Consider the following 13,185-nt stretch of genomic DNA (forward strand, 5'->3'; position numbering starts at 1 on the left):
GAAAAAGCTGCTTTTCGAGCAGAGGAGTTTACGCTCCGTCACAAGTCAACCACCAGGCACTAAGGTCAAAATCATCTCCCCAAAACTCACTGACCTCCAAACCAAGGCTCTCATAACTTACAAATTGTATCCCAGGTTTTTTGTTTAGGTGGAAAGTCAACTACATAGGAAACATTTGGTCCACGTTTGTGAAGTTCTTATAAAAGGGGAGATAAATTCACACTGAGATTCAATACAGTACAGTATTTTGTTCTCCGTATGATACAGCTTCTACACTACTGTTCCCAATGAAGTGGCCATTGAAAGTTTGCATAGTATACAGTAATGTATGGGTGTTTGAATAATCACACCGCTACTCAATAAAGATTGGAAACACATTTTTTTCCTAAAGTAAAGGTTAAAAACATGCTCATGGTATGCAAACGAAAGACTGATAGTTCATTTAAAAAAAAACAAAAAAAAAAACTATAAGAAGTTGTGAAATAAAATGCCCAACGCTTATTCAACACCCGCTCCCGTAATGCAAATATTCTTAGAAGTGTGACAGCAGTTAGCGACAATGTTATGACAGGTACCATAATTTAGCTGCTATGCAGCTGACAGGCTGACATGCATACAGCGAGGTTTAATTGGAAGGGTTCCATGTGTGTCTCGTTTTGCGGGTACAGCTAATGAATGCTTTGTGGCAGAACACTATATACATGTTAAAAATATATTGTTACAATTATTTTGTAAATGAGACAAATTGTTATGCATCAAGAAAATGATGGATGAAATGATGGCATTTAAGGAGAACAATTTAATGTTGACAATGAGGTGGTTAAATGAACCACCCAAACAAATATTACATGAATGATTTTCCTGATGTTACCTATTTACAAAGTATTAAAAAAAATGGACACTATAATAGTATTTTTTTTAAAATGACAGCATCAACAGTACGGTTACAACAGTACAACTTGGTCGTCGACACTATTTCTATCTACTGATAAATGTCGCTCTCTAGTGGTATTTTACCCACATTGCAGTATGATGCGTTGGGTTTATGAGTGTGATTAGAAAAGTTCACTTGACTGTTTTTGGCGTTCAGTACTGTATTTCAGTTCCATGCAATGCTTAGATGTGCTGGTAAACAACTATATTCCAAAAGGGATATTAGACATAATTATTCAGTCTGTAGCCACTGCTGGAGGCCGAGCAAAGTGAGGGTGCGCGATTGCCCTTGAAAGCCTCTGGAGGATTGTATGGAGGAGCCGCTGGGTAAGTGTTGTTGATGTAAGGAGGAGGGGATGAAGGCTGACTCCTCTGCCTTTGGGGACGCCTCTGCGACCGCTCTCCACTGCTGCCCCAGCACAGTACCAGTCCTCCGCACAAACTGAGGCAGGCTGACGCGTAACCGAGGTACACCGCTAGGCCGATCTCGTATTTCATGCCACTTGGAAGAAAGGGGTCATAGAAATCTGCGATGACATCATTGGTGGTCCAGGACACCGTGGTCAAGCAGAGTAAACCGGCACAGAGAAAACATATCCCTCCACTCATGACAAGGGGGGACTTGATTAATGAGCCTTGGGCAAAGTAGGTGCACTTCATCCCCATCACCGAAACCACAATTGCCAGGATGGAGGTGACGCAGGAGAGCACCATGAGTGCACGGGCAGCCTAATTATGAGGGAGGAAAAACATTTTACGCAACATGATTCTTCTCACCTTTATTCTAACGAAGAAACATACAAGCTCTAACTAAAGGTTGCATAATACCTGCATGTCCTGTGGCAGCGCCAGTAAAGATCTATACAGCTCACACTGATAAATGCCCGTGCTGTGCCACACACACTCCATCCACAGGCCTTTCATGTAGGCGGTGGCCGTGATGATGTTTGAACCGATGTAGGCTGAGCTGCGCCAGTGTGGGAGCAGAGTGGCAGTTACAGTTCCCACAAACCCGAGCAGGCTCAAGAAGAAACCGAGCAGCTGGACTGCAGTGTTGGCCATGTTGGACTCACTTCTAAAGACTTCCAAGCTGCAAAGTTGGACACGTAGTTTCAAATCGCAAGCAGATGATGAGCACATATTTTGAGAAAGTGCACTCACTAGCCACAACCTTAGATACACTTGCATAATCTAACAAGGTGTGTGAAATAACCTGATTAGTTTCGCAACACTTTTAGAGCGGTAGGCTATTAAATCTAGCGATGTGTTTATTATTGTGGGTGACGTTTGCAATGATAACAACTGCATTGCTGAGGGACATTGTTTAGGCACTGTGGCCGTCCGTCTTCCACAGTTTACGGCAATATTCATCATTTTCAATACCACTTGTTTGGTTTATTGTATTTATTGTAAACACGGCGTTCTGATTAATAGTGTGTTTGTGGTGTATGAGTTAGGCAGCAAAATCCACTAATTTTTAGCCATCTCTGGGGGCGGCCATTTTGCCACTTTCTGTCAACTGAAAATGAAATCACAATTACTCAAGGCTCAGGGAATGACCAATCACGACTCATCTGTTTTTTTTTAAAGATGAGCCATGATTGGTCAGTTCGTTGTTACCTGAGCCTTGAGCAACTGTGATGGCATTTTCAGTCGACAGCAAGTGACAAAATGGCTGCCCCTGAGATGACATAAAATGGGTGGATTTTACTGCTTAACTCATATTCCACAAACGGAATATAAATCAGAATGCTGTGTTTAGACTATAGTAGGCCTGAAGAACATATTCTTGTAAAGAATTTTTGAGCTTGATTTCTTAAAAAAAAAAAAAAAAAATTGAAACACTTTTCAGTATGATTCTTTACAGTCTTACACTACAAATCACAAACAAACAAAGTGTGCTAAATTAATAACTCTTTGATAATATAAATCCAAACAGAGCATTTGTGTTGGGTAAAATGTTTTCAGACAGCTGTCATTTGATGTAAAATACAGCAAAAAAAACAACTATGAACTGTAAAGTACCTTCAACAGATGCATTCTTGAGTCCCTCAGGCAGCAGATGTGGTTGATTCTTCCAGTTAAGGGGCACTGTCCCTGGTAATATAGTGAATTCCAGCGAGCTTACATTTTGTCACGGGCTCTGAGCTATTCCTCAAGTGTGAAGTGAAGGAGCTGAAACTATTCCGGCATCAGTCTCCGCTGAGTGGCAGGTGTCTGCATCTGTAACTAATGAGAGCAGTGTTCAGTTTAAAGCTTCTCTCAGGAGGGCATGCCGGCCTATTTGCTAACATCTTCACCGCCCCTCAGGAGGGAAGAAATTAAACATTGACAGAACCCAGCCAAGCTTGAAGTACTGTGCTGATATAAACCACTAACTTTGAACATGCTCACGCTATGAAGGTTGTGTTGGAGCATTATGACCTCTGCAATAGCCTGACCAAACAGTATCATTTCGGATGTGATGTGACATGAGCTCACCTAGCATTTGCTGTGGGAATTTCACAGCAGCTCAACTCTCTCAGTTAAGCATTCACCTCCGCAGTGTTTTTCCTGCTGCGTGTTTTGAACAAAAGGTCAAGGAGAAAAGAATCTTGAGAAATGACAAGGCAGTTACACAACAATGGCAAGCTAAATTTGGCACCTTCCAGCATTCTGTTAGCACTTTCATACACCAATACCACAATCTGTATAAAGTGAATTGTGCTTAGTTAAAAAGACGTAACGCATGTTTGTGCACTTATTTAACAACCAAAACATTGACAAATTCTGTGGAACATTTAAGATTAGAGACGCATTCCAGGACGCTGGTTGATTTCTGATTAGTTAGTTGGTTTGTTTCTATTTACTTTTTCAGTTGTATGACAAATAGGAATGTTAAAATATAACTTCAAACAATGCTGGATACAAGTTTTATGACAGTTCCAGTTGGTCTTGTTCAACTGAACAGCTATTGGAAAAAGTTTGAAATCTGAAAAAAATCAGATGTCGACCAACATCCTGGAACAGACTCTGACTCTGAGCTCTGAAGGTTCCACTATATTTAATCTACTACCACATGAAATGAGGGAAATTAGACAACAAAAGACATGATGCAGTAAATACACACCTGAGAATTCGCCATGCGGCAAAAACTGCATGAGAGATCTACCCATGGTCACAGGGGCGCAGATGGTACATTTGGCGTAGAAGCAATCCACGCGTCGGCCTTCAACAAGAGGTTATGCAGTGTCAGAAATGATGTTGCCTTTGTGATGGATTATTGTAATAGGTAACTGAAACGGTTCTGTTCTGAGTGGTCAATACAACCATATACATATTATTGAACACAAAGGAGAGCTTTTGACACGTGTCGATGCGGTACATACGTTGAGAGTGGCCCCGCGCAGTTATTAAAAACAGAAGCTGTTCTCTCGTATCCTGCTAAGAACATCGCTGCCCTTCGTGGTCCATCGGCAGCCAAAAGACACAACCAGCTGGAGAACGACACATTATTTTACCAGCTCTTCCTTGAATTCGGTTGACTATAAAAACTCAATTCTGAGGGGATGATCCTCTGCAAAGCGTGCATGTGGTGTGGGAGACGCCATTTAAATGTGGAACACCTAATAGTCTTAGTTCGACGGAATAATCCTGTGATTAGCAGCTGAGTGTAGCTGTTGTGCAATGTGCTCGATGATAACACAATGTATTTGGGTGTCCTGAACTGCATGCAGACTTGCTGTATAATGGACTTAGGCACCTCCTCTTACAGAAGACTGTAAACCAGGCCTTATATTTGTTGCCAACCTCACAATTGCTCACTACTGGATGAACACACCAAAATTCACACAGTTTTACTTACAGTAGTTGCACAGTAACTGACAGATACCCCCCAAAATGTGTGCAAAATGTACCACACTTAAATCATGCAATAGAATTTAACATTAGAATTAAGCTTGTAGCATTACATATAGCCTGTTTAACTGTTTAAAATCCAGTACAATATATATATATATATATATATTTTTTTTCTTTTCATGTATAGTAGATTTCTAAAGCGCAGTTCAGTTATATTCAAGAACTGTTTTGTTTTTAAAAATGTAAGTACAATTTTTGCTTTTTAAGTGCAATACAATTTCATTGAGCCATTATTACATTACACTTTTCCCTATATAGTTTTTACATGCAGTGATAAGCCAAATGTCCAAACTGCATATAATTTGGCTTGTAAGAATAAACTCTTCACATCTTTTTTTTTCCTTTAATAAATAAATTAAGCCTACAACGTGTTTGTGGTGGTACTCGGAAGTGCAAAAGTATGTATTTATTTATTTATTTATTTTGAAGTGGCACTTGGTGAAAAAGTTTACAGTCCCACTAGTCAAAGCAGATTGCTTGGCTCTATCACTGCCACCAAATCGCAGACTTATTTCACTGGTGCCATTTATACAGGTAAAGCTATTTTGTGAAATATTTGCGTTACCACCAATATCGAACACCAATAAATCAAGATACGTCTCGCGCCACTACCGAGTGTCATTTAACTAAAAGCTCTTGTAATGCGACGTCTCGTCACAAATTGGTAAGTTTTTGTACACACAACTTTGGCGCATTCCTGTTACAAGTAATTGTATTGGTGTGTGTAATTAAAAAAAGGTGCAAATATATCGCTATTACTTTTAAGAACATTATGTGGTTATACTGTACAGCTAGCCACCTAGCTAGCAAGCACAATTAATACAGTATATCTGAACCATTATTTTCACTGAATACATACGCCGGCAAATAATGGTGGATTGCGTACATATTTGTCATTTTACAGTCAATAATGGCAAGAGGAAAAGCAAGAAGGTACAGTAGGCCGAACCCGTCCAGTTGGACTTACCGTCGGGTGGCCGTCAGGACTCGCAGTCAGATGAAGGACAGCAGAAACTTCTTCCAGAAACTTCCACTGGAGGTTTTTCATCTGATTCTGGACAACCTGTCTGGTAAGTTGCAGGTGTGCTATGAGTCAAAGTCAGAATATGTGTCCAGTTTAAATGTTGATTACAATTCAAAGCCCCTCTCCCCCAATTATAAGTATATTCCTCGTGCCAATCAAAACAGAGTGTAAATGAATAGAATACATTTTTTGGGATATTTTTTGCTTTTCATTAACCAACAAATGTACTTTTTAAAATTGTTTTCCAGTGCTGGAGGTGAGTGTGTTCTGCTTAGCGTCCAAGCAGATGAATGGATATGTGATGGACTATATCAGCACCCTGGCATGGAAGAGCAAAATGATGCAGCAAAACTTTCATAACACCTATTGCCCTGAGCAGGAATGTTTCGGTAAACATTTCAGAGACCTGGGTAAGCAGTTGTGGCGATTTATATCAATGGTTTATATATATTTTTAAGTGTATGTTACATTTTATGGTGTATACACTACTCACAAAATGTTAGGGATATTTGGCTGGAATTTGAGGATGAACCAAAAATGCACTGCAACCTTAATCGGTTGACTTTACAGGTTAAAATGGACATATGCAACCGTTGAATGTTTTAATACTTTCTAAATAGGCATAGAACTGGATGTCCTTGGAAATGTATTGCTCTATTTATAGACTTGCCTACTTTTCCAATTTCTAATTCTACCCCATAATAGACAACAACAAGTTGAGCAAAAAAGTACCATACTGAAATTTAAGAAGGGAAATTAAGTTCACTTATAAATGTAATTTTGCACTTTAGGTTCACTTCAAGACCAATATCCCTAACTATTAGGAGTGTAGCTATATTAGTGTTATTCTCTTGTCTCAGGTATATTGTTCAAACGATGCACCATGCTGCTACCCACAAAGGAAAGACTGAAATGTATTCTGCACAAGTTTTCCCAGGTAAGAGAATGTAAAAAAAAACATAATATGGTGTGCTCTTATATTTGATGCTGATTAATTTTCTTGAATTGTTAATGTCTTTTTAGGTTCCTTGCTTTTTGCGAGAGACTTGCTCAGCACCAAATTGCATTGGTTTATCCAGATATGGAGTTTTTCTGCAGGTGAACTCTCAAATATTGGATAGATAGATACAACTGAATAAAATGCTGCAAAAGGCCTTTTATATTGATTTCTTTTACAGACCATAATTGCAGGGTGGGATGAGCTTGAATGCCAAAGAGTGTTCCATTTCCTGTGTGAAGTCACCGATTTGCTGCATAAAATTGAGGCAGTCACAACTACTGGGAAACCTGGTATGTGTCTCCAATTAAAATTGTCTCCAAATGTATCACTAGGGGACCTTACTCTGAACTTTGTCCCTACAAAATATATAATCTATTCTTATGACTGGCTCATGCACAGAGACCTGACCCAAAACCCATAAAGCATGTTTTGGATGAGCAGAATGTTTGTGGACACATTCTGTAGAAATCTTGTAGAAGGTCGTACAGAAAATTGGTTGGAAGCTGTTACAGCTTCAGTGGGACAATTTAATCCATAATTCCTTCCAAGAGTGGAGTAATTGCTATCTGGGGTCTATTCCGCCGAGAAGATTAGTCTAGAGTTCATCTTGGAGTCCAAATAGCGCTTGAACAAACAAATAAACAAAACACTGTTTCAATCCAACCTTAGCGTCTGGTGGTCGGAGTAATTATCTACTCGAGAAGTCAATTTGGTGGTAAGGCCTTTAGTTGTTCAAAAGCATTTCAATGCATCAAGTCATTGTTGAAATGTTTAGCAACTTCTTTACTCCAGAGTTCTTACAGCAAAACTTTCCATTTCCCACTTATGGGATTTTGAACTTTAAATTCTTTTATTTTTTTCTATGCTGGTTGTTGATTAATTAAAGTCCGTCTTGACTTTCATCATAATACTGTCGACTACAAAATTCTCTTTAGTCGTTCAACTGCTACATTGGAGACTACAATTTGGTGGCCACTATTTTGTATATGAATACAGTTGGCTACACCTGTATGCCGTCACCATGGCAGCGTGTTAGAGAAAAGCAGAGCATCACGCATTGCTTTTCTCTCTGTGTCTGCAGGCCTGAAATGCTCCGAAGAGCTGGAGATTCGCTACTTCTGCCGCAAAGTTCTGCTGGACTTGTCACCCAACCAGTCAGACTGTCAATTTTGGCTCCTGCAGCTCCTGAAGCCCTGGCCCTTGGTCAGCCAAGCACACCTACTGTTAATCCTATATGGGCCGCAGCTGTCTGAAGGTACGGTGACTCTCATTCAGCCCGGCCTGTGGTGTAAAACGGTAGGTGGGCAGAGTTTCTTCCTCCTTGCAGGCCCCATCAGTTGGCAGGATCTTGTGGAACGGGAGCTACCTCAGGATGCTCTGTGGAACCTGGCCAGGGCCATCCTTTTGCTCTTCAACAAACCCGAAGTGAAAGACTGGACTATGCAAACAACCCTGTCAGTCTTCGAAGAGATCATTGGTAACGCCATCCATTTTATATAACAGATAAGTGCCATGAGTGAAACATGTTCATATACAACATACAAATGGAATGAACTGGTTTGGTTGCCACTGTGTTCTACATTTGCAGTCATTCCTCGGCCATGGCACTTGGAGAATGTTGCTCGTCTCTTGGTGGTATGTGGCAATAAATTGTGCTACACTGTCTTGGCAAGCAGGGCCCAGTCTGGATTAATCAGAGACATTGCCAAAGTCATCGTCTACATTATTCTGGTAGGTAATTAAAAAAAAAAAAAAAAATCGGATAAAAACAAAAACAAAACAAAACGCAATGCCTTCAGGAAGCATAATCATTCACTGTTCACTGTTTCCCAGCCTTTAAAGCACTCATTTTAAATGATTACAATCTCAAAAAAAAAGTATAAATACTGAAATAATGATAATCTGAACTTCGACCCCACTGTAGTGGCAACAAAGCTGCCCAGTTATTGTAACTGTCAACCAATTTGTTTTTCGGTATCCCCTATATGTAGGTGTGTGAAAAGGATGGTTATGAAATGAACTGGGTGGTGCATTTGGTACAGCAGCTCCACATGGGCTTCAGCTCAGAAGTCCAGAAGTTCACCTTCGTCCGCCATGTCGAGAACATGTTCTCAGACATTATCGCAGAGTTTCTTTACTTGTACGAAGACGGTAAGTCAGATCGGCACGCCTTTTCTCCAAATGACGCCCCATCAAAAATCCACACTTTAATGTGTTTACAGGAAACCGTCCTGACAACAGCGACATTTTCACAGCCACATTTCTCCTCCTGGATGCCAGTGCTCGATTTCATGCAAAATTCCTCCACATGTTGCTTAAATAAGAACGATGCAAAAGTGAGTTGCTGGGGGAATATTACACAAAGCAAAGAGATTTTGTGTAGGTTACATTGCAATGATAAATTAGTTTCTCGGCTTCAAGGCTGCATTTCAAAGTATTTAATATTCAGGACAAAAGAAAATATTTAATGATACTTATTTATTTGCATTGACCCTCTAGTAATTGAAGTTGTAATGCCATTTTTTCATGTGTTTAGTGTTGTATTTGTAGAGTTTGTTCATATTGGACTATTGTTTCCACGTTTGGTGTTTGCCACAACATAGGTAATCTGGAAGTTTGGAATTCAAAGCTGTGTTATTAATTGACTTCTTACAATAAAAAAAAAGAGTTTATACAATCTTTAAAATAAATGAGCAGGCTTTGATTTTCATCCGTCATAAAACGTGTATAGAAAAAAAGAAGTATGTAAAAACGTATGAAAAACATGTTTATATATACTATGATGGTAATGATATTGTTTCATACAGATCAATATGTCATTCAAACTGTATTTAAGTCCCTCCTAGCTATCATAAGACAGTATTTTTTATTTCATACATATGATAATACTGTAAGGAGTTATCATTTGACATAAAAAAAAAAAATGCTTTGCTGATGTAAACCTAAGTCATTTCTTACAAATGAGACTATTTGCTGAAAATTGTCTTGACCATAGAGCCGGATTGATATAATTCCCGATTAAAAGTTGAGCATCCAAATATCCATCTCCATTCGCATTTCACTCATTCACCTGGTCACTGTTTTGATACGACCTAGTTAAAGGGAAAAAAAACAAACATTTTAAGTTATTTCAAAATTCTCAGTCCAATTAAAATGCACAGACACAATGGGGATTTCTAACAAAGCAACATTTAAAATGGATACCACTGAAAGACAAAGAAGGCAAAGCAGTGGGTGAGGTTAAATAGTGCTTGGAAACCATCCCATTCTGGCATTTTGACTTTTTCAAAAACATTTTTCGTGAAGATCCTCAGACGTTACTTAGCGGTTGTTTGTCTGACAAAGCACACAAAACAAAACTGCTACAACATCCACTTGCAGAGATACTAACATACAAAATTGTGATCATGTACTTACTGTGCAATTTGTTCTATGGGTATAAAAAAAATAAAACATCTAAATAAGGCTGGTTGTCAGGACGCAGATGGCATTATTCATTCAAATCCGTCTATTTCACAGTGCCATGACGGTAGGCTATCATTACAAATACACACGCCTTACCTTGGAGCCAGTCCATCCCCTCCTGCAGGCCTTCTCCCTCGATAGCATTGCTAGCACTGAGGGATGAAAAGAGCAGGTTGAGGATTTAATCGCCTCGTAGCGCACGTTAACTTTCACAACTTGAACATTTAAACCTGCCTAGCTCTTCATCCATCTGCCTTCCATCTGTCTAATGAGTAAACAAGGTGACAAACGTGTATAAAAGAGTTGCTCAGGGTCAAGTTCATTCTGCTCTTACTGCCAATTTCTATTCAACCAGATTGCTCAGTTCACCAATTTCATTTCAAGGGCATTTTCCTTTAAAAATGTGAATCTAGTCAGCAGAAGTAGAGTTAAATATGAAGTCTTACCAGATGTGCCATGGTTTGTCTTTGATATTCTCCAAACACAACATCTGGGAGACCTTGACCGACGACATGGCATCACGTAGATCATTTTTGTTTGCAAAGAACAACACGGGCAGCTTTTTACTGCAAATATCTGCGCGGTAACAGAGTAAAAATGGTTGAATCTTCAGCAAAGATGGAGGCTGAGACAAACAACAAAAATTTAAGTCCACGCACCACTTAAACCTAAATAATACTTTTTTTGTTTTTTAAATGAATCAATTAAAAAAAAAAAATCAAAAGTTACGTATTTTTTTAAACAAAATATAAAAAAGGCAGTCTTTTTTACTTGACATATTTATGTTGTAATGGCAAAACTTTACATTTATAATGTACATTGTTTATAAATATAACGATTTCATTCGGGGACCTCCTGAAGTAACACAATTTAGTGCAGGGTTGTCAAGCTCATTTTTTTGCCGCGGGCCACGCCATAGTTAGTTTTTTTTTTCGGAGGGCCGTTATGACTGTGTACCTATATAAATGCATGTTTGCCACATATTACATAAACACAAGAAACTGATGAAATCAGAGGCCATAGTAAAAACTGTTGGGTCACCTATTACATTTACATACCCAGGCCCACCCATGGCTCCGCCCCTGCTCTACTTACTATTACTTACCTACTATGTTCTAGTAATCTAGTATAGAGTATTGTTGGGATTTAGTGCCGTACCTCCATGGCTTAGAAGAGTATCAAGCTCCTCTTTGGCAACAACCATTCTCAATTTGTCACTGCTGTCGATGACAAAAATGATGGCGTGGCTTTCTCTGTGGAGGAAATGAGGGCAGATTTCATTGAGGTGTTGTAATGATTGTATTGAGCTTGAAATGAGCTCTGCTGTGAGTGCATACTTGTAATAGTGCTCCCACAGATTTCTGTATCTGCTTTGGCCAGACATGTCGAATACTGTGAAGGAAAGGCTGCTTAGGCAGAGAGAGAGAGAGAGAGAGAGAGAGAGAGAGAGAGACAAAGAGAACACATGCACATCAGAATCATATGGAAATGATGGCTAGGTTAAAAGAGGAATTTTTATACATTCAAAATGCCTATGAGAATCTACCTTGAACTCTTGAATTTTTCAATGTTGAAACCAATTGTTGGGACTATTTCTTGTCCTGGTGTCTACACCCAATCACACGCAAAAAACAGACAAGTAATGACAAATATGTCATCATGGAAAATATTGTTGTCCAAGTATGATCGTCTTTACCTGACTAACATGTTTCCATTCCTCTGAGAATGGGCCTAAGCAATTCGAAGGCTGAAAACAAGTAATCAATGAACGACTGCAAAGGAATACACTAGAGCTGACTTTTGCCACTCCACTTAGTTCCAAATGGTTCAGATCAGAAGTGAGTCAAGTACTTACATTAGCTGGTTTCAACTGGTTGATGATGGTCGTTTTGCCGCTGTTGTCTAGTCCCAAACATAAAACATTGACTTCCTTCTTCCTCAGGCCCAGCCACCCTGACAGTTTATCCAGGAGCCCCATTAAACACAATTAATGCTACACTTTAGAAATATACTACGCATCACCCTATTAATTGTCTGAGTACTGGGGGGGAAAAAAAAGACAACCTGAGGCAAACAAGTGTTTCTTGCATTTGGAGTGAATACTACAACATGTTGAGATGCTGCCTGTGCATCCCAGCTTGCAACAGCTAATCCTATTAGGACGAATTAAGATCTGCAAACCACCCGGTGACCTGATCATGGCAGCGTGCACCTCCCTAGGTCTTTCTTCCTGATGAATTTGATTCATTAGTGTAATGCGATGGTCTGCTTGACAACAGTCACCACCGCCGCAACAGCTGCTGCAGCTGCTCTTTAGCCTGTTTTGCTCTCGCTCAAAAGATGTGTTCACCTCCCACATTCCAATTCCAATCATCTGTATAGAATAATGGCGCAAACCCAAGGCTAGGGTTGATAACGAAGGAATTGAACTGTTCCAACAGATGAACTCTAGAGATGATCAGTGGTGCAACAGCTCCACCTCTTGGCTGATCGGCCTTTGGTTTATTAGTTAAATAAATAATGTTGCATTTACAGTTCTGCCAACAAAGGACTTGTGAAAAAGTCTTTGGCCACCGTTGGTTTGGTAATGCTGGCATGACCATGCTGTATGGAAGCTTGAGCACCATTCTGTAGACTGAACATTTGAGTTAATGCTGACCAGGGTTAAAATAGTTCCGGATTTTTCACTATAGTCCGTTTGTATTTCATTTTGACTTTTGTTGTTTGTTTTTAGTTACTGGTAGTTTGAATTAGTTTTTAGAGCAGGTTTGTTAGTTGTTGTTGTTTTTTTCCCCCAAAACTTCTTTTTGATTTAGTTGAGTTTTTATTAGTTTTAGTATTAGTTTTATTTTATTTTTCCAAA

General features: G+C 39.4%; 3 protein-coding genes across 9 annotated transcripts; 1 reads left to right on the forward strand and 2 right to left on the reverse strand.

Moving 5' to 3' along the window:
* Positions 1 to 779: 779 nt before the first annotated feature.
* Positions 780 to 4,616, reverse strand: LOC147136521 (claudin-14-like). Of its 4 annotated transcripts, none has more exons than XM_086051925.1 (6): positions 4,302 to 4,616; positions 4,043 to 4,141; positions 3,415 to 3,486; positions 2,959 to 3,156; positions 1,762 to 2,023; positions 780 to 1,662 (listed from the first exon to the last, which is right to left on the reverse strand). In XM_086051925.1, the coding sequence occupies exons 5-6, from the start codon at positions 1,993 to 1,995 to the stop codon at positions 1,156 to 1,158; spliced, it is 741 nt and encodes a 246-aa protein (XP_085908051.1). In that variant the 5' UTR covers positions 1,996 to 2,023; positions 2,959 to 3,156; positions 3,415 to 3,486; positions 4,043 to 4,141; positions 4,302 to 4,616; the 3' UTR covers positions 780 to 1,155. The 4 variants fall into 4 exon arrangements, with proteins under 4 accessions (XP_085908051.1, XP_085908049.1, XP_085908050.1 ...); XM_086051923.1 differs by having other exon boundaries at positions 2,959 to 3,162; XM_086051924.1 differs by having other exon boundaries at positions 3,415 to 3,489.
* Positions 4,617 to 5,186: 570 nt separating this feature from the next.
* On the forward strand, positions 5,187 to 9,610 carry LOC147136522 (F-box only protein 47-like). Of its 2 annotated transcripts, none has more exons than XM_086052264.1 (11): positions 5,187 to 5,367; positions 5,738 to 5,903; positions 6,106 to 6,267; positions 6,718 to 6,794; positions 6,881 to 6,955; positions 7,036 to 7,147; positions 7,939 to 8,112; positions 8,185 to 8,334; positions 8,446 to 8,588; positions 8,849 to 9,008; positions 9,080 to 9,609. In XM_086052264.1, exons 2-11 carry the CDS (start codon positions 5,744 to 5,746, stop codon positions 9,178 to 9,180), a joined length of 1,314 nt encoding a protein of 437 aa, XP_085908390.1. In that variant the 5' UTR covers positions 5,187 to 5,367; positions 5,738 to 5,743; the 3' UTR covers positions 9,181 to 9,609. The 2 variants fall into 2 exon arrangements, with proteins under 2 accessions (XP_085908390.1, XP_085908391.1); XM_086052265.1 differs by having other exon boundaries at positions 5,362 to 5,497; positions 9,080 to 9,610.
* On the reverse strand, positions 9,321 to 12,461 carry LOC147136523 (ADP-ribosylation factor-like protein 6). 3 transcript variants are annotated; one of them, XM_086052267.1, is made up of 9 exons: positions 12,178 to 12,461; positions 12,019 to 12,069; positions 11,869 to 11,930; positions 11,660 to 11,728; positions 11,481 to 11,575; positions 10,769 to 10,898; positions 10,419 to 10,474; positions 10,275 to 10,287; positions 9,321 to 9,949 (listed from the first exon to the last, which is right to left on the reverse strand). In XM_086052267.1, exons 1-9 carry the CDS (start codon positions 12,298 to 12,300, stop codon positions 9,916 to 9,918), a joined length of 633 nt encoding a protein of 210 aa, XP_085908393.1. In that variant the 5' UTR covers positions 12,301 to 12,461; the 3' UTR covers positions 9,321 to 9,915. The 3 variants fall into 3 exon arrangements, with proteins under 3 accessions (XP_085908393.1, XP_085908394.1, XP_085908392.1); XM_086052268.1 differs by lacking the exon at positions 10,275 to 10,287; XM_086052266.1 differs by having other exon boundaries at positions 9,321 to 10,474.
* Between the last annotated feature and the right edge of the window lie 724 nt (positions 12,462 to 13,185).

The sequence above is a fragment of the Filicampus tigris genome, chromosome 14 (assembly GCF_054856515.1).
Source record: "Filicampus tigris isolate MCC_2025a chromosome 14, RoL_Ftig_1.0, whole genome shotgun sequence".
Taxonomy (NCBI): Eukaryota; Metazoa; Chordata; class Actinopteri; order Syngnathiformes; family Syngnathidae; genus Filicampus; species Filicampus tigris.

What these genes read in the sequence shown, in the direction of transcription:
- LOC147136521 (XM_086051925.1), bottom strand. Translation starts at nt 1,995, where the DNA reads ATGGCCAACACTGCAGTCCAGCTGCTCGGTTTCTTCTTGAGCCTGCTC. An exon ending in CGCTGCCACAGGACATGCAG is followed by an intron (nt 1,663 to 1,761) that starts GTATTATGCAAC and finishes CCTCATAATTAG; the next exon opens with GCTGCCCGTGCACTCATGGT.
- LOC147136522 (XM_086052264.1), top strand. Translation starts at nt 5,744, where the DNA reads ATGGCAAGAGGAAAAGCAAGAAGGTACAGTAGGCCGAACCCGTCCAGT. An exon ending in GATTCTGGACAACCTGTCTG is followed by an intron (nt 5,904 to 6,105) that starts GTAAGTTGCAGG and finishes ATTGTTTTCCAG; the next exon opens with TGCTGGAGGTGAGTGTGTTC. An exon ending in TCATCGTCTACATTATTCTG is followed by an intron (nt 8,589 to 8,848) that starts GTAGGTAATTAA and finishes CCCTATATGTAG; the next exon opens with GTGTGTGAAAAGGATGGTTA.
- LOC147136523 (XM_086052266.1), bottom strand. Translation starts at nt 12,300, where the DNA reads ATGGGGCTCCTGGATAAACTGTCAGGGTGGCTGGGCCTGAGGAAGAAG. An exon ending in TACTCTTCTAAGCCATGGAG is followed by an intron (nt 10,899 to 11,480) that starts GTACGGCACTAA and finishes GTTACCGCGCAG; the next exon opens with ATATTTGCAGTAAAAAGCTG. An exon ending in GACAAACCATGGCACATCTG is followed by an intron (nt 10,475 to 10,768) that starts GTAAGACTTCAT and finishes TTCATCCCTCAG; the next exon opens with TGCTAGCAATGCTATCGAGG.